This window comes from Petaurus breviceps, unplaced genomic scaffold (genome assembly GCF_028583685.1).
Source record: "Petaurus breviceps papuanus isolate PSGF00001 unplaced genomic scaffold, PetGlider_PUasm1.0 90925, whole genome shotgun sequence".
Taxonomy (NCBI): domain Eukaryota; kingdom Metazoa; phylum Chordata; class Mammalia; order Diprotodontia; family Petauridae; genus Petaurus; species Petaurus breviceps.
Window position 1 is genome coordinate 36474398 of NW_027187380.1, and position 23218 is coordinate 36497615.

Sequence of the window (23218 nt, forward strand, 5' to 3'; positions counted from 1 at the left end):
TTACCAGCAGGGTACAGGGCCCAGGGAATCCCCACCTGAACTTTCCTTGAACTTTCTCACACTCAGTGAGGCATCAACCCATTCCAGTAATCCCATCAATTGGCCTTATACCCAAACCTCTAATTCTCCTTGCCTCTAACCTAGCCCAAGCCTCTGTCTGGATGGCCTCAGGCAACTTCTCACCCAGGATTCCTCGTTACCTTCCAGTCACCCCAAAGCTACTGGTCACATCTTGATCACATCCACAACTCCCCACAGTTTTTCTGTATATGTGGTGCCTGGCCCCATTCTTTCCCTTCCCCCAACCTCAGCCAGCTCTCCCTCACAGAAGTGAGCAGACTGCTGGGTTTAGCTCCACCCTTACCCAGTCAGCTCTCCTGAATGGAGGTGGGCGGGCTTCCAGGTCAGGGAGACCTGGAATCAGGCTGGTGGGAATTTTCAAGGTGTGTACTGACCAATCACTGTTTTTGGCTTCTGCCACTTTCTGCTTACATAATACCTAACTGTTGGTCTTGTGGTGTCCTTTTAAAAGCTGAGACTTTACCTGAGATCTCTGCTGTACGACCCAGGATATAGGGGTCATGCCTCCTCAGCCCGCCATTTGTGGCCTGATCAGCCAACATGGCATAAAATAAAGGATCCAATTCTAAATTGTTACTTGGGTCTCACTCGCGTTTTCTGGGTATAACATATATATAAGGTCCATCTTGCCTCCCTTTAAATCAGATTCAATCTGGCCTTCTTGTCAAAAAGTGTCACATATGCTCAATTCTTAAACTCTCACCCACCCCAACCAGTGTTTTAATAAACCTTGTCTCTGAAAGAAAGCTTGAATTTCAGGGTTCCCAACACTCCTAGACCTCAACTGTTACCATGGATCGTCATGCCAGGAAAAAAGTCACAATAGAAACCACTGTAAGGAAATTTTACCTGTTTTTATTAGCTAACTAAGTCCTACTAAAAAAAAAACCACCAGAACAGTACTGTATATATATTTTTTTAAAAAGTAGTTTATGCCTTCTGATGATTCAAAACATAGAAAGAATAACTCAAGTGCAATATCAGTTTCTAGGCCTGGAGGCAAAGATTTCCCTAGGGCTAAAAGAAAAAAAAAAGGTCACTCTCAAGGAAGACTATTATCTATAAACCCAAATAAGAAAGATAACAACAAAACTCTAATTCTTCTCAATATTAGGGTAAGAAGAGAGTGGAAAGGAGAGACAAAAATGGCTAGGGAAGGGGTGAAGTATCACTCACCTATGTAAATGAATCTTGGTATCACTTCATCCACATGAGAATGTAATCCATCAGGCTCTTCCCTTCCATCTACCAGGTTAGTTGGGTTTGATTTAGAAATGGGAATTCCTGAGACAAGGAAGGATAGAGATAAATTTGGGTGGGGTAAGGAAGAAACAATCAATGTCTTTAAATATTTGAAGGATTTTTTAAGAGGAGAGACCTATTCTATTAGGTACCCAATGTAAGAAATGGGACCAATGGGAAGTCAAGCAAATTCAGACACAATCAAGAAGGCTATGCAAGGATTAATATAATAAGATTAGCCCTTATTTACTATTTCTGCCTGTCACTTAGTAGCACTCAGTGCCTAGAATCTACCATAACTACTCCAGATGGCTGGGTTTCAACTGATCGTCCATCTAAATAACTTCAAACGGGACCTATAAACAGCTCTAAGTGAGCACAAAGTTGCTTATTTCTATCTACTTTGCTCACTTTGAAGCAAGTCACATGATAGTTTTTGAACCATTTGCCCCAGTGAGGACAATCTCACCTCCAGAATTGTATTGCTCCAAATTTTTACCTTGTGAAACCACTTTCCCATCATCTTCCAGCATGGCATCCAAGTAAAGCTCTTTCTGAGTGTGATTCAGGCATTGCCATTGCTCCTAGCAACAAACATGTATGAAGGAAGAAAAGGGTTTTTTTTAAGTAGTTTCTAAAGAGTAGCTCACATTTTTATAATGCCTTAATATTTAAAAATTGTTCTCAGCCCTGTGTGCTTTTTACTCACAGTCACACAATTAGGGGTAGAGTCAGCATTCAAACCTAGTCCTCCTAACTCTAGGTGCACCATGCTTTTCACTACCTGACACACACTAAGACCTACAAACCTTGCCTCTAATCCAATACCTAAAACAATGAGGAACACATTATATCTGTCCATGATAAGCTCCTACTAGGAAGTTTTGGGTCTACTTTTCAAATTTATTTTTTAAATTGCATCTACTTAGGACTTTATTGTGCATTGTAGATAGTAAGCCCCTGGAAAATCTACTGCTTCTTTACTACATTCTTTCTGACTTCCTAATCTCTCTCCAAAAGTATAGAATGCCTCCACTCACTATTCCTGGCTTTTGAAGAGTGGAAACTCAACATCTGAGAATAGAGTTGATACTGTAGTAGAAAGAGACAAACCTCCCCAAGGGGAGAGGGAAGCCACATACTCCACACTAAATATTTCTGGAGTATACTTCAAATCATTTCTACTCCTAAATGGTGGGAAGTCTGTGGGCTTCCAGAAGAATTTTTCCTAGCAATATGAGATCTGCAGATTCCAGACAAAAGCCATTACCTAACTTAAAGATAATGTCTAGGGGTGGCTAGATGGCGCAGTGAATGGAGCACCAGCCCTGGAGTCAAGAAGACTTGAGTTCAAATCTGGCCTCATACACTTAACACAAAAACTAGCTGTGTGACCTTGGGCAAGTCACTTAACCCCACCTGCCCTACCTTCTCCCTGCAAAAAAAAAAAAAAAAAGATAATGTCTATTTGACTAAGGATAATATGGCATAATGCAAAGTACACTGGACCAAATCCAAGTCCCTTAACTCCAACACTTACCAGCTGTTTGACCATCTTTACCCAAGATTAACTACTTAAGAATCTCTAAAATGGGTTTGATTCTTTGTATTAACTATCTCAAACAATTATTTTGGAAGAAATTATATGTAAGCGTTATAGAAATGACTTATTTTATCCAGCTTTTATCCATCCTTAGGCTGAAATCTCAGACTCCTCAGCAAGAAGGCAACTTCCCAGAAACTACATGAGAAGGAACACAAGCAACTCAGTCATTCAGCCTCCTCCCATGATACTCCAGGCACCCTCTCAAGCCACCTAGAGCTCCACAAACCCTGGCACCCTACACACTACCTCACTGCCCCCAAACATAACTACCTGATACCCCAGGGACAATTCCACCCAAGGCTCTATCCCTACAGACAAGATAACCTACTTGAACTCATTCCACAACACTTAATTATTTTTACATCCAGCCATACCCAGCCCAACTCAGTGATGCTGAACTCCCCACTTCTCCCATTAACCATTCTTTTTTTCTCATGTTCCTCATGGGGTTGAGTGCCTCAACCTAAAACCGTGCCCCCCACCTCTCACTCTAAAGCTACCCAACCCTTTTACTGCAATCTCTGAAATGCCAGGAAATAAACTAGATGGTTCATCCCCTGCACGTCCCTACTCCTGCTCTAACTTCTCTGTTCCCAAATCCCATTTGTCCTTGAACAATGTGCTGGTTCCCTCCTTATGTACTTATGTCAAGTGGAAACTGTCTGTAACTGAACACATGACCTGTGGCAACTCCAAAATTCTGTAAATCTGTCAGTGATACAAATGAAGAGGAGTTACCTCTTCCTTTACCCTTTAGTATTTCATACCACCAGCTTCCCACTCACAGGGCTGAGAATAAAAGATGGCAGATTGTATTGATATCACATCACGTTTCACCTCAAGAAAACTACAGTATCACTTGGTCCCCTCCCTTCCACTCTATAAGTATTTTATGAAAGAGTATACTATTCTTAATTAAAAAAAACTATATTTAATTTAATTTTAAAAAAGAAGAAAATCAAATAAAAAAAGAGTATACTATTCAAGTTTCATATAGCATCTCATCTATTGACTGCAGGAAAATTCAGAACACAGAGTATTAAGAGGTTGGAATGCATTGGGAAAGAGAAAAATAAGAAAGTACATAAAATGTGAAACCAAACTCCAAAAAGAGTGGCAGAAAACAAAGTATGTTTCAATCTAATATCTTAAAGAAAATTAGAAACTAAATTGGGACAAGATTGCCTCTTCTTCACCCTCAACTGAGGAAATACCCAATATCTTGTTCATGGAGTAGTCTGATTCTGAAGACAAATGTGGAAATAGCTCCCCCTTGAGGGCTTTTTAGGATATTATAACAAAGTCATTTTCTACCTGTTTTTCAGAATAAGCATACTTGGATGATGCCTCACAGCTTTTTGCTTATCCCAAAGGTCTTGAAGCCTAGGCCTGTGAAAACTCTTTGCAGGCCTGATCAGCCTGGGCTGATTCCTTAGAAAGTTTCAAATGTGAGTTGGTTACAGACTATATATCCTTCATCTCATGACTAAATATAAAGTTTCTTCCAGATGACCTATGTGGTGGGGAAGCTTTTGGCCAAAGCATAGAGGAGTCACAACCTGCATGTGTGGAGTGAGTATCCACACCAAGGGAATCACATTATTTAAGTAATGAAGTATAAATGGAGTTTTTACCAGGTTCTTCTATAAATTGCTGGAATGCTTCCCTATAAGTTTTAATTCTACCCCTGAAAACTAAGTCCTACTATGGAATTTATCTCATTATCTAATTTACTACAGTACAAAAGTATCAATGTTTTATATTTCATAAAGGAAGTTTACATCTTATCCAAACCTTGTATCTTCACCAAAACTTGGTGGTACTATCACTGGACCATAAAATTTAGAGGAGGAAAAGGACCTTAGAGACCACCCATTTGAGAGGCTCTTAATCTAGATCTACAATCTTTTAAAAAATATATTTATAACAGTTTCAATATAATTCATTACCTCTGAAATCCTATATATATATATATATATATATGTGTGTGTGTGAATATATTTATATACATACATACATACATGTATGTACTTGTATTTTTAAAATACTTTAAAAAAACATTCTGAGAAAACATCCATAGATTTCACCAAAGTGCCAAAGGGGTCCATAGTTCAAAAGATGTTAAGAACTCTTGACCTTAGGGGCGGCCAGGTGGCTCAGTGAGTAAGAGCACCGGCTCCAGTGTCAGGATGACCTGGGGATCAAATCCAGGCTCAAATACTTAGCACCACACCCAGAAATAACTGGCCTTGTAACCTTGAGCAAGTTACTTAACCCCGATTGCTTTAAAAAAAAAAAAAAAAGAACTCTTGACCTAGTCAAACTACCTCAAGGACAATAAGGCCAAGAGAGGTAAGTTGATCATAGTCAAAAATAACAAAGAGAAAAGTTAGAATTTTGAACCCCAGTCTTTTTACTTTAAATTTAATGCATTTTTCTATTATGCCACACTGCCACTTAAGAGCTTAGTACATGTTTTAGTTGAAGTGTTTTTTCCCACTGTAATCAAATCAACATATTACATAATAGTATTAATAATAATAAAAACAACACTATGTTGTGTCCCGTAAGTGGAATTACTCTGTACTTTTGCCTCTTAGAAGCTTTAAGCTCAAAGATTTTGTACTGTATAATTCTAATAATACTTTGTAATGTAATTCCAAGGAAAGGCAACTTCCCAAGGTTCAAAATGCCAGCATAGGTGCTCTCCATTTTATTCAGTGACAAACCAAGAACAGAGAAGGTCAAAACATGACATCATTCAAAATACAGCATTTACTAAGTGTGATTAAATAATCTCCAAGTACTACCCCACCCCAGGACCTTCCAATCATTCAATCAATTACAAAGTCCCTGGTCTAAATACTTCTCCACCCCTAGGCTATACCTTCATTTAGTCCACCACAAAGCCCCTCTTCTCAAATGGAGATTAGTTTCCAAACATAAGTAAAATACATTCATTTGCTCAACCATAGAACACAAAAAGGTCAAAAGTTCCCCACCCCTGGATCACAATTGAATCTACCCCAGAATTACATCAAGTTTAAGCACAGCTCCTAATACCCAAATGGAGGTCTTTTCTTCATCTTGACAGGAGGCAAGTTCTCAGCAATCTTAGTTCCTGGGGAGACAAGGCTCAGCAAGGCCACAAGATACATTGCCAGTCCCTTCATCAATTCATCCTCTGTCTGTAGAACAGTCCTAGAACCCCTGAAAACATTAGCAAAACCCTCTCCCAGGATTTCTGTAAACATACAACCAGAAAATCCTTCTTCAGGGCTTCTGAACCAACAGAAAGGTTCCCAGGCCCTGCAACAACAGCACTGTCCTTCACCAGTGGACAGTATTCACTCTGTCTACAGGACAGTCTCCAGACCCCTGCAACAACAGCACTGTCCTTCACCAGTGGACAGTATTCATTCTGTCTGCAGGACAGTCTCCAGACCCCTACAACAACAGCACTGTCCTTCACCAGTGGACAGTATTCACTCTCTGTCCGCAGGACAGTCTCAGGGCTTCTTAGCCAAAAGCCAAGTTCCAGGACTTCTTCAACAACAGGACTGTCTTTCACCAGTGGATAAATCTGGCAAAACAACATCAAAACAGACAGACAAAGTACCAGCAAAACAGCCATGTCTCCTCGGTCCTTGGCAGCTCAGGGGGCAGGTCTCAAAAGTCCAGGGCGATTCAAAATGGCCCCAGCAATCCTTCTCAGTCTCTCTCTCTGCCTCCACGTGGGTGCTGCTTCCAAAAAGGTCTTCCACCTCTCTCTTGTCTCTCCAAATCTACGTCACCAGCTCCTCCCAGTTCAAGACTTTCTTTTCATATCAACAAGTCCATCCCACAGGTGGGATTAACAAGCTCTGGGTTTTAACACAATCAGTTTGAAAACCAAGCCAATACAGGGGAATCTTTAATTGCCATTACTATCACATACTTCCATAATAATAAAATTACTATGTGCTAAGCACTCTAAAATTATCCTCACGACAATCCTGGGAGTTAGGTGTTATTTTTATCCTATTTTATAGATGAGAAAACTGAGACAAAGGTTAAGTGCCTTGCCCAGGGTCACATATCTCTTATTTGTGTGAGATTGATTTGAAGTCATGTCTCCCTGACTCCAGGTCCAGTACTCTATCTAATGCATCATCTAGCTAGGGATACAAAGACTAAAATAAAACAGTTTTTGCCCTCAAAGAGTTTACATCCTACTAGAGGTAGGGTGGTAGGTTTGAGGAAAAATGGATATATCCTCACATATACACATAAGTAAATGGAAAATAATAAAAAGCAAGGAAATATAACCTTTATCAGATTGCTTATTATCTTGGGGAGGGAGGAGTGAGAAAAAATTTGGAACTCAAAATTTTATTAAAAAATGAATGTTTAAACTCTCTTTACATGTAATCAGAAAAAATAAAAAACTATTCTCCCCCCCAAAAAAAATTGATGAGCAGGATGCTCGCAGAAAAACCAAGAAAGACTCATATGAACTGATGCAAAATGAAGTGAATAGAAACAGTAGAACACTACACCCACTGTTCACAGTAACAACAATATTGTACAGTCATCACCTGTGCATGACTTGGCTATTCTCAGTAATACAATGATCTAAGATTTATGAAGACTTATGATAAAAAATTATATCAACCTCCAGAGAAAGAACAGGAGTCTGAATGCAGACAGTATTTTTTTTTTAACTTTACTTTTCTTGGGGGAGTTTTGGTTTTTCTTTCACATTATGGCTAACATACATATTTTTTTTTTTTTTGCCTTTTGGAGGACAATTGGGGTTAAGTAACTTGCCCAAGGTTACACAGCTAGTTTGCCTAAGGCTGGAACCAAACTCAAGTCCTCCTGACTCTGGGGGCCCGCGCTTTATTCACTGCGCCACCTAGCTGCCCCTGATATGGCTAATATTTGTAAAAATCCAAGAGTAAAGATTATTTACAATGGACTAAAGCTAGAGGAATTTCCAATAAGATCAGGTATAAAGCAAAGATGCCCATTATTGCCACAACTATTTAATATAGTGACAGATATGCTAGCTATAGAAATAAAAGAAAAAAAAAGAAACTTAGGGAATACACATATTCAAAGAAAAAGCAAAATTGTTGCCTTTTGCAGGTGGTGTACTTAGAGAATCCCAAGAAGTCAAATGAAAAACAAATAACTTCCAAAAAAGTTACAAGACAGATGAAAAATTCACATAATCAGCATCCCTATAACCATAAAAAGCAGCAAGGATTAAAAAGAGACATTCCATTTAAAATAACTACAAGAATCATAAAATATTTATGAGTATATCTTCTGAAATTCACCTACAGATCTATAAATTTTATTAAATACTTTATTTTATTAAACACTTTAAATTCAGTATGGCAATCAACGGATCAATATGCATGCACCTACTAAGCACCAAGGATACAAAAAGACAAAACATTGTCTGCAACTTCAAAAACCTTGCAATCTAATGAGGGAAACACCTGCATATGGATCGATTTACATATAGTTAAACAGGAAACAATTAACAGAGAGAAGGCACTACAATTAAGGGAGATTTAAAGAGATTTAAATTAAATTAATTGAAATTTAAAGAAGCTAGGGAGGTCAGTAGTTAGAGTGGAAAAGGAAGAGCACTCCAAGAATGAGGCACCATCAGAGAAAACAGAACTCCCATAGAACCAAAGACAACCAGAGACATCCAGAGAACCGGAGAGATCAAATTCCCAAAACAAAATCTTATAGAGCTAGAAAAAGTGATTTAAAAATCCCTGGACTCTGAAAAGTAACCTGGCAGAAACTAATAACAGACTAGTCTGCAATATTTTGCATACCAGATACCATGATAAACTCCTATTCCCTAACCAATTTCTCCATGGCTACATAATAATCTTCATCTTATGCACTTCTATTATGCAGAATTGATTCCTTTCCCTTCTTCCTCCTTTCCTCCTTACCACTTAAGGCCTCCAAAGGCCTTTAAAACAAAACAAAACCACCCCTACTCTGTCATTTTAACTTTTTGTTAAAATTTGTTAACATTTTAACTAATTATGACTTACTACAAAGCCTCTGAAAAAACATGTTTCTTATCCGTTGTTCATTCATTTAGTTGTTTCCTACTCTTAGTGATTCCATGGACCATAGCATGCCAGGCCCTTCTATCCTCCACTCTCTCCCAAAATCTGTCCAAGCTTATGTTCATTGCTTCCATGACACTACCCATTTCATCCTCTGCCATCACCTTCTCCTTTTGTCTTCAATCTTTCCCAACATTAGGAACTTTTCTAATGAGTCCTGTCTTCTTATTATGTGGTCAAAGTATTTAAACTTCAGCTTAAATATTTGACCTTGAAGTGAATAGTTGAATTAATTTCTTTCAGTGTTGACTGATTTGATCGCCTTGTTGTCCAAGGGACACTCAAAAGTATCCTCCAGCACTACAATTCAAAAGTATCGATTTTGCAGTTCTCAGCTTTCCATATAGTCTAACTCTCACAACCATACATTCATTACTACTAGAAAAACTATAGCTCTGACTCTATGAACCTTGGTTGGCAAGGTGATGTCACTGCTTTTTAATATGCTGTCCTGATTTGCTTCAGCTCTCCTCCCAAGAAGCAAGCATCTTTTAAGTTCATGGCAGAGGTCATCTGCAATGGTCTTTTGAGTCCAAGAATATAAAATCTGACATTGCTTCCATGTCGTCTTCTTCTTCTATCTGCCAAAAAGTAAAGGGAAGAGCTCTCGTGATATCAATTTTTTTGATGTTAAGCTTCAAGACAGTTTTTACACCCTCCTCTTTCACCTTCATTAAGAAGCTTCTTGAGGGGCAGGCTCGGAAGGCGAGGCCGGAAGGGGCCTGATCAACTCTGAAAGCAAGCCTTCCCACCAACCACAAGGTCCACTACCAGGCCTATCACCAAAGGGCTGGAACTGGAAGGAGCAAGGTAAGAAGCAAATACAGGGGCCTCTGTCCTGGACAGCAAACACTCCTGGGGCTACCACTTCATAGCCCAGAAATTCTTTAAAAAAGCCCCTTTCAGGACCTCCAAAGACTAGGATAACAGAGAGAACCTCACTTGCTCCAAACCCTCCCTCAGACCCTGAAAACATAGTAACTCTTGCCCCAGGGCAAAACCCTCTACAGTAAAAGCTTGGGATCCTAGAGGAAGGGCATGGCTAGGACCCTGCCTTAAAATGGGTAGAAAGCAGACTACAAAGACAAAGACTCTGGAGTCCTACTATCCTCAGAGGGAGGAACCAACCTCAGAGGGAGACAATGTGGACTCCACACCCAAAGTTGAAACTTCAACAGGAAATGGGCCCCAAGCACAGAAGGCTCTCCTAGATGAGATCAAAAGAAACTTTGAAAACAAAATGAGAGAGATAGAAGACAAAAAGAATAACTCTCTCAAAAGCAAAATAGGAGAATTAGAAAAACAGTATAATGAGGAAAACAATTCTCTAAAAAGAAAAGTGTATGATATGTAAAAGGAACTCCAAAAATTAACCAAGGAAAATGATTTGCTAAAAACTAGAATTAACCAAATGAAAACAAATAACTCTATGAGGAACCAAGAATTAGTCAAGCAAAACAACAAGAATGAAAAATTAGAAAAAGAGGTAAAATACCTCAAAAAAAAAAATAACTGACCTGGAAAACAGATCCAGGAGAGATAATCTGAGAATCATAGGCCTACCAGAAAATTATGATGAAAAAATGAGGCTGGACAACATTCTCCAACATTTTCCTTCAGGAAAACTGCCCTGAGATACTAGAACCAGAGGGTAAAATAGAAATCCAGAGAATCCACCAGACACCTGCTGAAAGAGATCCCAAACTGAAAAGTCCTCAAAATGTTGTGGCCAAACTCCAGAACTACCAGATAAAAGAGAAAATATTTCAAGCAGCCAGAAAGAAACAATTCAAATGTCAAGGGTCCACAGTGAGGATTGCACAGGATTTGGCAGCCTCTACACTGAAAGATCGGAGGCAGTGGAATACAATTTTCCGGAAGGCAAAAGAGCTTGGGTTACAACCAAGGATCACATACCCAGCGAGGCTGAGCATATTCTTCCAGGCAAAGAGATGGTCATTCAATGATATAACAGAGTTCCAGATCTTCTTGATAAAAAAGCCAGAACTCAATGGAAAATTTAACCTCCAATTACAAGATGCAACAGTGACTTAGAAAGGTAAACAAGGAGAACACACACACACCCTGCTATTTGATAAGAGCAAACTGGTTATAGACAAGTAGAGGGTATAAACAATATATAACAAACTATAACAAAACTATAGACAAGTATAGAGTATAAAATACACAAAATGATGATTTAAAAAAAACTTATTAAGGGCTACAAAGGGACTGCAATGGAAGAAAGGGAATGGATGAAGTGGAAAAGGGTAAATTATGCCACACATAGAGGCATAAAAACTGTATAGCAGAGGAAAAAAAAAGGGAGGGAGTTTGGAAGCATATGAGCTTTCCCATCATTGGTTCCGGTACAAGGAGGGAATAACAACCAGTTAAGCATAGGACTCTATGGAGAAGAAACGCAAAAAGTATCATTTTAGAGGGGAAAAGGGGAGGGAGAGGAGCTTCGCATGAGATTTGTTCCGGTCATTCTTGGTGCAAAGAAGAAATAACATACTGCATTAAGTATAAAAATATCCTACAGGCAGTAGGAGGGGGAAAGGGTTACAAAAGGGGGGTGGGAGTGGTTTGTAGAGAGAGAAGAAGTAAGGGAAAAGGGGAGGAAAAGGGAGGGGGGCTGATAAGGGAACACTAAGAGAGGTGGTGGTCAAAAGGAAAACTATTAAGGGGGGAAGGGAGAAGAGAGGGAAAATATGAACATTAACAGGGGCAGGAATAGAATGGAGGGAAAGAAACAGATAACAATCATAACTATAAATGTGAATGGAATGAACTCTCCCATAAAATGGAGACGGATAGCAGAATGGATTAGAAATCATAATCCTACAATATGCTGTTTACAAGAAACACATCTGAAAGAGAGGGATACACACAAGCTAAAGGTAAAAGGTTGGAGTAAAATATGTTATGCCTCAGCTAAAGTAAAAAAAGCAGAGGTAGCAATCCTTATCTCCAATAAAGCAAAAAGTGACCTAATTAAAAGAGATAAGGAAGGAAACTATATCCTGTTAAAAGGCACCACCAAGAATGAAGCAATATCATTACTTAACATATACGCACCAAGCGGTATAGCATCCAGATTCCTAGAGGAGAAGGTAAAGGAATTAGAGGAAGAAATAGATAGCAAAACTATACTAGTGGGAGACCTTAATCTCCCCATCTCTGAACTTGATAAATCCAACCTCAAAATAAACAAGAGAGAAATTAAGGAGGTGAACAGGATTTTAGAGAGGATAGGTATGATAGATCTCTGGAGAAAACTGAATGGGGATAAAAAGGAATATACTTTCTCCTCAGTGGTTCATGGCACATACTCAAAAATTGACCATGTTATAGGGCATAAAAACCTCACAATTCAAAGCAGCAAGGCAGAAATATTAAATGCATCCTTCTCGGATCATGATGCAATAAAAATTATATGCAATAAAGGCCAGGGAAAGAAAGACTAAAAACTAACTGGAAATTAAACAATTTAATCCTAAAGAATGAGTGGGTCAAACAAGAAATTGTAGAAACAATCAGTAATTTCATTCAAGAGAATGATAATAATGAGACAACATACCAAAATTTGTGGGATACATTAAAGGCAGTTCTTAGGGGAAGTTTTATATCCCTGAGTGCATACATGGTTAAATTAGAGAAAAGGGAGCTCAACGAATTGGGCATGCAATTAAAAAACCTAGAAAAAGAACAATTTCAAAAGCCCCAATTGAATACTAAATTAGAAATATTGAAAACCAAAGGAGAGATTAATAAAATTGAAATTAAGAAAACTATTGAATTAATAAATAAAACTAAGAGCTGGTTTTATGAAAAAAAAACCCAACAAAATTGACAGACCCTTAGTCAATATGATAAAAAAAAAAGAAAGAAAACCAAATTATGAGTATCAAAAATGAAAAGGGTGAGTCTACCTCCAATGAAGAGGAAATCAAAACAATAATTAGGAATTATTTTTCCCAATTGTATGCACATAAATTTGACAATCTTAGGGAAATGAATGAATATTTACAAACATACAAGTTGCCCAGATTAACTGAAGAGGTAGTAAATTACTTAAATAATCCCATCTCAGAAAAAGAAATTGAACAATCCATCAGTCAGCTCCCTAGGAAAAAATCTCCATGGTCAGACGGATTCACTAGTGAATTCTACCACACATTTAAAGAACAATTGATTCCAATACTCTACAAACTATTTGGGAAAATTAGTGAAGAAGGAGTCCTACCAAATTCTTTTTATGACACAAATATGGTACTGATATCTAAATCAGGAAGAGATAAAACAGAGAAAGAAAATTATAGACCAATCTCCCTCATGAATATAGATGCAAAAATTCTAAATAAAATACTAGCAAAAGGACTACAGCAACTTATCTCAAGAATAATACACTTTGATCAGGTAGGATTTATTCCAGGAATTAAAGGATGGTTTAATATTAGGAAAACCATCAGTATAATTGAGCATATCAACAATAAAACTAGCAGAAACCACAAGATCATCTCAATAGACGCAGAAAAGGCATTTGACAAAATACAACATCCATTCCTATTAAAAACATTAGAAAGTATAGGAATAAATGGAGCCTTCCTTAAAATAATAGGTAGCATCTATTTAAAGCCATCAGCAAGTATTATATGTAATGGGGAGAAGCTAGAAGCATTTCCCATAACATCAGGGGTGAAACGAGGGTGTCCACTATCATCCCTCTTATTCAATCTGGTACTAGAAATGTTAGCAGTAGCAATTAGAGAAGAAAAAGAAATCAAAGGAATCAAATTAGGCGAAGAAGAGACCAAGCTATCACTCTTTGCCGATGATATGATGATATACTTAGAGAATCCTAGAGAATGAAGTAAAAAACTACTTGAGACAATAAATAAATTTGGCAAAGTTGCAGGATATAAAATAAACCCACATAAATCCTTGGCATTCCTATATATTTCCAATGAAATTCAACAGCAAGAGATAGAAAGGGAAATCCCATTTAAAGTTACTGTAGACATTATAAAATATTTGGGAATCTACTGCCAAAACAAACCCAGGACTTATATGACCATAACTACAAAACACTTTTCACACAAATAAAGTCAGATCTAACTAATTGGAAAAATATCAATTGCTCATGGCTGGGTAGAGCTAATATAATAAAAGTGACAATTTTACCTAAATTAAATTATATATTTAGTGCCATACCAATTAATTTACCAAAAAACTACTTTATAGAGCTAGAAAAAATAGTAACAAAATTCATTTGGAAGAATAAATGGTCCAGAATATCAAGGGATTAATGAAAAGAAATGCTAGGGAAGGACTAGCTATACCATATTTCAATCTGTATTATAAAGCAGCAGTCATCAAAACTACTTGGTACTAGCTGAGGAATAGAGGAGTGGATCAATGGAATGGATTAGGCACACAAGATTCAGAAGTCTCAGAATGACTATAGTAATCTATTGTTTGATAAACCCCCAGACCCTGGTTTTGGGGATAAGAACTCACTATTTGACAAAAACTGCTGGGAAAACTGGAATACAGTATGGCAGAAACTGGGCATAGACCATTATCTAACACCATATACTAAAATCAAGTCTAAATGGGTGCATGATCTAGGTATAAAAGTTGATACTGTAAGCAGTCTCCTAAAACAAGTAGTTTACCTGTCAGACTTGTGGAGAGGGAAAGACCTTATGACTAAACAAGAATTAGAGAACATTATAAAATGTAAAATGGATAATTTTGACTACATGAAATTGAGAAGCTTCTGTAGAAACAAAGCCAATGTAACCAAGATTAAGAGGGAGGTAGGAAATTGGGAATCTTTACAACCTATGTCTCTGACAAAGGACTCATTTCTAAAATATACAGAGAACTGAGTCAAATTTATAAAAATACAAGTCATTCCCCAATTGATAAATGGTCAAAGGATATGAACAGGCAATTTTCAGAGAAAGAAATTAAAGATATCTATAAGCACATGAAGAAATGCTCTAATTCACTATTGATTAGAGAAATGCAAATCAAAACAACTCTGAGGTACCACATCTCACCAGATTGGCTAAGATGACAAAACAGGAAAAGGACAAATGCTGGAGAGGATGTGGGCAAATTGGAACACTAATGCATTGCTGGTGGAGTTGTGAACTGATCCAGCCTTTCTGGAAAGCAAACTGGAATTATGCCCAAAGAGCTATAAATACTTTCATACCCTTTGATCCAGCAATACCACTCCTAGGGTTATATCCCAAAGAGATCACAGAAATGAGAGAAAGACCCATATGTACAAAAATGTTTATAGCAGCTCTTTTTGTGGTAGCAAAGAAATGGAAATTAAGGGGGTGCCCATCAATTGGGGAATGGCTGAACAAGTTGTGGTATATGCATGTTATGGAATACTATTGTGCTATAAGAAACGAGGAGCAGACAGTCTTCATATTTACCTGGAGAGGCTTGTACAAACTGGTGCTGAGTGAGAAGAGTAGAACCAGGAGAAATTTGTACACAATTACAGACACGACGTATGTGTGATGACCAACTTTGATAGACTGGACTCTTCTCAGCAATGCAGTGATATAAGTCAATCCCAAAAGACTGGAAAGAAATATGTGCATCCAGAGAACTAGAAAGAACTGAGTTTATATCCAGGTGGAAGCAAAACACCTGATCTTCTTCCTTCTCTTATTTGGTTTTATGTCCTCTTTACCATTTTTCATTCCAGCTGGTACAATCCGTCCTTATAACCTGACTACTGTATAATGTGAAAGTATTTACAGATCCTATATTTGACTATATGCCACCTTGGGGGGAAGGGGAGGGAGGGGGACAAAATATGAAACTGAAAGAATTGTGGAATTGAATGCTGTAAACTAAAAAAAAAATTAATAATTAAAAAAAAGAATATAACAAAAGAAAAAAAAAGAAACTTCTTAATTCTTCTTCACTGTCTGCCATCAGAAAGGTATTGTTGGGGGCGGAGTCAATGTGGCAGAGCAGCAGGACTGCCTTGCGACTCTGGCTTCCACCTTCCCAATCCATGTAAAAAGGGGACTCTAAACGAACTTTGGAGCTGCAGAAACCACAAAATGACACAGAGAAGGTAACCTCCCACTGAGGACAGCCCAGCAGGCTGGCAGCAAGCAGCCAGCACAGAGCTCTGGGAGCCATGCCCAGCCACTCCAGAGCCGAGGTTTTAGCCCCAGGGCAGGCCTGACCAGCCGCTGGCCTGAGGGACTCCAGATCACCAGCAGCTGTGGCCGTTTCCACATTTATCAGCACATAGATGCAAAGGACAAAGTGAGAGATCAGTGCAGTGTGGACTTTGGGATCAGTAGATAGGAGCAAGTCAGCTTTTCCCCCAGGGCGACAAGGCACTGTGCCGCCCCACACAGCCAGCGCCACATGGCAGCTTCAGCTCCTGGCCCGCAGAGTGTAGGGGGACCAAGCGTCCAGTCTAAGGGGTAATTGCTCTTGCTTTAACCTGCTTGGATCTGGACTGCGGTCAAAGGTGGAGGTCCTGGGGTGTGTGTCCACCTTGCCAGAGTGTGTGGAGGTCTCAGAGAGGGTACCCATCTAATACCTCCGGCAGCTGAGAAAACCCCAGCATTTGGGACAAAAGCTCCCCTGTCTGGTGGCAGAGTCCTAATGTGGCAAAAAGCCCAGGAGTCAAGTGACTGAGGGGCCACATGACCAGACAAAGGAAGCAAAACAAACAGAAGACTCCAATATTAGACTCCTTTTTGGGGACAAAAAGAGCAAAGCATGGAACAGGAGGAAGACAGTGATGTCAGAACTCCTGCACCAAAAGCTTCAAAGGAAAATATGAGCTGGTTACAGGCCATAGAGGACCTTAAGAAGCAGATAAGAGAAGTGGAGGAAAAATTGGGAAGAGAAATGAGAACAATGCAAGAAAATTATGAAATGAAAATCAACAGCCTGACTAAGGAAAATCACACCTTAAGAAACAGACTGACTCAACTAGCAAAAGAAGCTCAAAAAAGCAATGAGAAGGGGAATGCCTTGAAAAGCCAAATTTGCAAGATGGAAAAAGGAATCTCAAAAGCTCAATGAGGAGAATCGTTCCCTTAGATTTAGATTGGAGCTAAGGGAAGCTAGTGACTTTAAGAGAAATCAAGATGATGTTAAACAGATCCAAACAAATGCAAGAATAGAAGGCAATGTGAAATATCTCATGGGAAAAACCACCAACCTGGAAAATAGATCCAGGAGAGATAATTTTAAAATTATTGGACTACCTGAAAGCCATAATCAGGGAAAGAACCCAGAAATCATCCTCCAAGAAATTCTCAAGGAAAATTGCCCTGATGTTTTAGAACCAGAAGGCAAAACAGAGGTTGAAAGAATCCACCGATCACCTCCTGAAAAAGTTCCCAAAAAGAAAACTCCTAGGAATATTATAGTCAGGTTCCACAATTCCCAGATCAAGGAGAGCATATTACAAGCATCCAGGAAGAAACAATTTGAATATTGTGAAAACACAATCAGGATAACACAGGATCTGGCAGCTACTACACTGAGGGATCGAAGGGCCCAGAACTCAGGTCTGACTCCGGGGCCAGTGCTTTACTCACTGCGCCACCTAGCTGCCCCACTTTCAAGCATTCTTAATGAAAAAACCAGAGTTGAATACAAAATTTGACATCCAGATACAAGAAGCAAGAGAAGCTTGAGAAGGTAAACAGGGAAAAGAAATCATAAGCCACAAAGTTGAACTATTCACATTCCTTCATGTAAAAACGATAATTGTAACTGATGAAACTTTTCTCAGTATGAAAATATTTGAAGGGAATAGAAATATATATATGTATATATCGGAGAGTATACGGGCATATGAATTCATGTGTGAATGTGTGTATATATGCTTATAGGTATACATAGAGGGCACAGGACCAATTTAATAGGAAGGGATGATGCTTAAAAGGGGAAATTAAGAGGTGAGAGAAGAATATAATGAGAGGAGATAGAGAGACAGAATGGGGTAAACTATCTCATAAAGAAGAGGCAAGGGAAAAGGGTTACAATGGAGGGGAAGAATAGGAAGGCAAAAGGGAATGGGTCAACCTTATTCTCACTGAATTTGGCTGAGGGAGGGAATGAAATACACACTAAATAGGGTATCTCACCCTACAGGAGAGTAGGGATAATGGAAGAGAGGGCAGGCTGGGGGGGAGGGAAGTTGGAAGCACTCACTTTTGAAAAGGGACAGGATCAAAGTAGAGAATAGAACAAGTGGGTGGTGGTATAGGAGGGAGGGAAATATAGTCAGTCTTTTACAATATATCTATTATGTTAATGTTTTGCACTAACTACACATGTACAATCTATACTGAATTGCTTATCTTCCCAGTAAGGGTAGGTGACAAGGGAAGAAGGGAATGAATCTGGAATTCAAAGTTTTAAAATCAAATGTTTAAAATTATATATGCATATATATTATTATTAATGCTATCTTACATGTAATTGGGAAAGAATATGTACAGGCACTGGGGCATAGATATCCACCATGCCCTACTGGAAAAGTCGAAGGGGGTATGGGAGAAGATATGGAAGAGAGCAGACTGGAGGAGGGGATATCCTTTGGGACTGCTATTCTGGGGTAGTGGGTAGGGGAAAAACAGGGAGAAAATTTGTAACTCAAAATATGGCGGAAATAAATGATGTAAATCAGAATTTAATAAAGCATTTGAAAAAAAAAGTATCATCTTCATATCTGAGATTGTTGATATTTCTCCTGGAAACCTTAATTCTGGCCTTTCATTCATCTAGCCTGGCATTTAGCATACCAATACTCTGCATATAAATTAAATAAATAAGGTAACAATCACAGTCTTGTACTACTTTTCTTATCTTATACCAATCAATTGTTCCTTGTTCAGTTCCAACTATTGCTTCCTGACCCATACAGGTTTTTAGGAAACAAGTATGACCTGTTATTCCCAACTCTTTAAGGCCTTGCAACATTTTACTATGTCATCTTCATATAATCCCTTTCAGTTATACAAATATGTACCATGACATATTTCTCTTGGTGCCAGCATTTCTATTTCTAAATATCTACAAAGTCTTTTCATCAAGAATGCTTGGAAATCCTATATTCCTTAAAAATCTATTTTCCCCTCCTGTAGTCTTATATTTAGCTCTTCCAAATAAAGACATCTTGGGGGTAGGAGTAAAAGCAGGAACTTTCTTGAGTTCCAGTTCCAACCACCACCAAAACCTGTAAAAAAAATTATTCTAAATAAATTTTAGTGCTACAGAACCCACAAAGTGACAGAGATAAACAAATCTCCCACTGAAGGCAGCCTCGAAGGGTCTATTGCACTTAGATGGGAAGAGAATCATGGTCCCACATGAGCCATGTGAGCCACACTGGCCCAGACCCATGGCAGATACTGGCCAGAGCAGACTTCAGCAGAGTGAACCACTGGCAGCTGTGGTGGTTTCCAGACTTCTCAACCCATAAACACCAAAGAGAAAGTAAAAGGTCAGTGGGGAACTGTTGGAACTGGATGAGAGAAGAGTTTGGTCCACACCCTACCCCCCAGGGCAGCAGAGGTGGCTGTGCCACTGCGTCTGCTCCCAGCTCCAGGCCTACAGATCATAGGAGGACCAAGTGGCTGACAAGAGGGTATTTGTAGCAATTACTCTGTTGGCGCTGAGGCAGGATTCTCTTGCTTTGCCCTGATTGGTTCTGGGTCACAGTCATGGGTGGTGGTCCTGCAGTGAGGAGCGCTAATGTGGCAGAGGTTGTTGAGACTGTGGAAAAGCAGTCATCCTCACAGTTCTGAGGCAGGTCCCTGGAAAAAGTTCTGACATAGCTGTACAAATGTCCCAAAATTTGGGACACAGCACTCTCCACTCCAGAAGCAGAGTTCTACCATGGTAAAGAGCTCAAAAGTCAAGTAACTGGCTGGCAAGATGAGCAAACAGAGGAAATGCAATCAGACTATAGAATCTTTGGGGGAGGGGACAAAGGATCAGAACCCAGAACCACAAGAAGATTATAAAGTCAAAACTCTTGCATCAAAAGCCTCCAAGAAAAATATGAATTGATTACAAGTCATGAAGGAGCTCAAGAAGGATTGAAAATCAAATAAGAGAAGTAGGTGAAAAACTGGGAATAGAAATGAGAATGATGCAAGAAAATCATGAAAAACAAGTCAACAGGGGCGGCCAGGTAGCACAGCGAGTAAGAGCACCGGCTCCAGTGTCGGGATGACTTGGATCAAATCCGGGCTCAGATACTCAGCACCACACCCAGAAATAATAACTGGCCGTGTAACCTTGAGCAAGTTACTTAACCCCAATTGCTTTAAAAAAAAAAAAAAGTCAACAGTCGGACTAAAGAAAATAATACCTTAAAAAATAGACTAACTCAAATGGCAAAAGAGGTCCAAAAAGCCAATAAGGAGAAGGATGCCTTAAAAAATAGAACTGGCCAAATGGAAAAGGAAGTTCAAAAGTTCACTGAAGAAAATAATTGCTTCAAAATTATACTGGAGCAAATGGAAGCTAATGACTTTATGAGAAATCAAGATGCTATCAAACAAATCCAAATGAATGAAAAAATGTAAGGCAATGCAAAATATCTCATTGGAAAAAACCACTGACCTGGAAAACAGATCTAGGAGAGATAATTTAAAAATTACTGGACTACCTGAAAGGTATGATCAAAAAAAACCCAAAAACCTAGATATCAACTTTCAAGAAATTATCAAAGAAAATTGCTCTGACATTCTAGAACCAGAGGGCAAAATAAAAATTGAAAGAATTCACCAATCACAGAGGTGGATAGATGGCGCAGTGAATAGAGCACCGACCCTGGAGTCAGGAAGACCTGGGTTCAAATCTGACCTCAGACATTTAACACTTACTAACCATACCTTGGGAAAGTCACTTAACCCCAACTGCCCTGCCCTTCCAAAAGCAAAAAAAAAAAAAAAAATCACCAATTACCTCTTGAAAAAGATCTCAAAAAGAAAACTTCTAGGAATATTGTAGCCAAATTCCAGAGTTCCCATATCAAAGATAAAATATTACAAGCAGTCAGGAAGAAACAATTTGAGTATTGTGGAAACAAAATCAGGATAACACAAGATCTAGCAGCTTCTCCATTAAGGGATCTAGGATTAAAACCAAGAATCATCTACAGCAAAATTGAATATAATACTTCAGGGGAAAATGTGGATATTCAATAAAAGAGGACTTTCAAGCATTCTTTTTTTTTAAGTGTTTTGTTTTTCCTTTGGAGGGCAATTGGGGTTAAGTGAATTGCCCAAGGTCACACAGCTAGTTTTTGTGTTAAGTGTCTGAGGCCGGATTTGAACTCAGGTCCTCCTGACTCCAGGGCCGGTTCTCTCTTCACTGCACCACCTAGCCGCCTGCTTTCAAGCATTCTTGATGAAAAAACTAGAGTTGAATAGAAAATTTGACTTTCAAATACAAGAAGCAAGAAAAACATGAAAAGGTAAACAGTATAGAGAACTCACAAGGAACTTATTAAAGTTGAATTGTTTACATTCCTGCATGGAAAGATCATATTTGTAATTCATGAGACTTTTCTCAGTATGAGGATAGTTGAAGGGATTATATATGTATACAAAAAATAAAAATAAGAGGTGAGAGAGGAATATATTGGGAGAAGGAGAAAAGGAGAGATAGAATAGTGTAAATTATCTCATATAAAACAGGCAAGAGGGGGGTGGCCAGATGGCTCAGCGAGTAAGAGCACCAGCTCCAGTGTCAGGATGACCTGGGGATCAAATCTGGGCTCAGATACTTAGCACCACACTCAGAAATAACTGGCCGTGTAACCTTGAGCAAGTTACTTAACCCTGATTGCTTAAAAAAAAAAAAAGAGGCAAGAGGGGTATCTAAGTGGTGCAATGAATAGAGCACTGGCCCTGGAGTCAGGAGGACCTGAGTTCAAATTAGGCCTCAGACACTTAACACTTAGTAGCCATGTGACCTTGGGCAAGTCACTTACCTCAATTGCCCCTCCAAAAAAAAGAAGAGGCAAGAGAAAACTGTTGCAATGTAAGAGAAGAGCAGAAAGGTGAAAGGGAAAGAGTCATCCTTATTCACATTAGATTTGGCTTAAGGAGGGAATAGCATACACACTCAACTGGGTATCTTACCCTACAGGAAAGTAAGGGAGAAGGGGATAAGAGGGGGAATGATAGAAGGGAGGGCACATTGGGGGACAGGGTAGTTAGAAGCAAACACTTTTGAACAGGGACAGGGTCAAAGGAAAAAACAGATTAAGTGAGGGACAGGATAGGATGGAGGGAAATATAATTAGTCTTTCACAGTATCACTACTATGGAAATGTTTTGCATAACTACAAATATATAGCCTATATTGAATTGCTTTTCTTTCCCAGTGGGGGTGGGTAAGGAGGGAAGAACAGAAAGAATCTGGAAATCAAAGTTTTAATGTTAAAAAAACTTATTTTTTAGGGGCGACTAGGTAATAAATAGAGCACTGGCCCTGGAGTCAGGAGGACCTGAGTTCAAATTCAGCCTCAGACACTTAACACTTACTAGCCGTGTGACCTTTAGCAAGTTGCTTAACCCCAACTGCAAAAAGCAAAAAAAAAAAAGTGTTTTTTACATGCAACTGAGGCACTGGGGTACGGAAATCCATCTTGCCCTACTAGAAAGTTGCGGGAAGGGGAAGGAGTGGCAGGGAGGATATAAGAGAGAACAGACTGGGGGATGGAGTATTCAGTATGCTTGCCATCTTGGGGTGGGAGGTAGGGGAGAGATGGGAAGAAAATCTGCAACTAAAATCTTTGGGAAATGAATATTGAAAACTAAAAACAAATTTAAAAAAAAACAAATAAGGATATCTTCAGTTGTAAACCTTTTATCTCTTGCCTTTTGTCAAAAGCCATTCCCCACATAGTAAAAGGATATGAACAAACAGTTTTCTAAGAAAGAAATCCCAAGTTATCAATAGAAATAGGGAACAATACTCCAAATCACTAGAGAAATGCAAATTAAAGCAGTTCTAAGGATTCCACCTCACCCTTTCAGATTAGCAAGGGTGACAAAAAAGGAAGACAAACGTAGGGTGATGCTGTTAGTATAGCTATGAACTGGTG

The 23218-nt window shown here is 38.9% G+C and overlaps 1 protein-coding gene across 2 annotated transcripts in view; it reads right to left on the minus strand.

Moving 5' to 3' along the window:
- Positions 1-23218, minus strand: part of ZNF18 (zinc finger protein 18) — a 42168-nt gene that overhangs the window by 7360 nt on the left and 11590 nt on the right. For both annotated transcript variants that reach the window (XM_069076801.1, XM_069076800.1), the window contains 2 exons: positions 1823-1907; positions 1258-1365 (listed from right to left, as the gene is read on the minus strand). In XM_069076801.1, coding sequence (XP_068932902.1) covers positions 1258-1365; positions 1823-1907 — 193 coding nt within the window. The remainder of the gene's footprint in view (positions 1-1257; positions 1366-1822; positions 1908-23218) is intronic.